The following is an 880-nucleotide window of genomic DNA, read 5'->3' as shown; positions in this document are numbered from 1 at the left end:
AGATTAATGCAATGAAAGGGTTGTGGAAGGGAATATATGCATCATTTGCAATTTATGAAGATATGTAAGATAGATATTTGCAATATGTTAGTGGAAAAAAATGGATGATTTGATATTTGATATAAAAATGCTATTAGAATATCATAATTTTAAAGCTTTCCACGAACATAAGGACTTTCCCTTTCCTTTCTAAGAAGAAAATATGTTTTTTTTTTCTAACATCACCACGAGCCTAAACACTTTTCCCTTCCTATTTAACCTTATCACAAGCCTAAACAAAATTTCGTTTTCCCTCTAGGACGAACCTAAATATTTTTCTGTTTCTCTCGAATATTACCACGAACATAAATACTTTTTTTTCTCTCTATTATTACCATAGACTGAAACAAACTTCCCTTTCTCGCTACGACGAACCTAAATGCTTTTCTCTTTTTAGGCGAACCTAAATATCTTTCTATTTCGAATATTGCCACGAATCTAAACACTTTCTCCTTTCTCTCTAACATTAAACAGACGTAAACAACTTTCCCTCCCTCTTTACGACGAACCTAAATACTTTTCTCTTTCTCTCGCCTATTACCACGAATATGTACTACGAATATATATTACTACGAATATATATTACTTTCCCCTCATTTTCTCTCTTTTTTTCCCAGGGCGGTTCAGCGTCTCCCTCCTGTTCAACCTGTGGGTGACGATCGGCGCGATGCTGTACGGGAGAGCCACGCCTTATTTGGAATTCTCCGACGAAGGCTGCAATGCCACGACGCCCTTTGACCTCACTACAACGACCCCCCCTGGACTGGACGACCACGGAGGCACGGAGGTCACTTCCTCTACCGACCCACAGGAGCCTGGAGAGTGAGTTAGTCGGATTGTT

At 39.1% G+C, this 880-nt stretch overlaps 1 protein-coding gene across 1 annotated transcript in view; it reads left to right on the top strand.

Annotated features, from left to right (window-relative positions):
• LOC119588304 (sodium-dependent multivitamin transporter-like) overlaps positions 1–880 on the top strand; it is a 2,050-nt gene that overhangs the window by 323 nt on the left and 847 nt on the right. Inside the window, exon 2 of the mRNA XM_037936996.1 lies at positions 657–861. Coding sequence (XP_037792924.1) covers positions 657–861 — 205 coding nt within the window. The remainder of the gene's footprint in view (positions 1–656; positions 862–880) is intronic.

Source organism: Penaeus monodon, chromosome 23 (genome assembly GCF_015228065.2).
Source record: "Penaeus monodon isolate SGIC_2016 chromosome 23, NSTDA_Pmon_1, whole genome shotgun sequence".
Taxonomy (NCBI): Eukaryota; Metazoa; Arthropoda; class Malacostraca; order Decapoda; family Penaeidae; genus Penaeus; species Penaeus monodon.
Note: the sequence above shows the minus strand (reverse complement) of the source record. Positions and strands in the feature narration are given on the sequence as shown.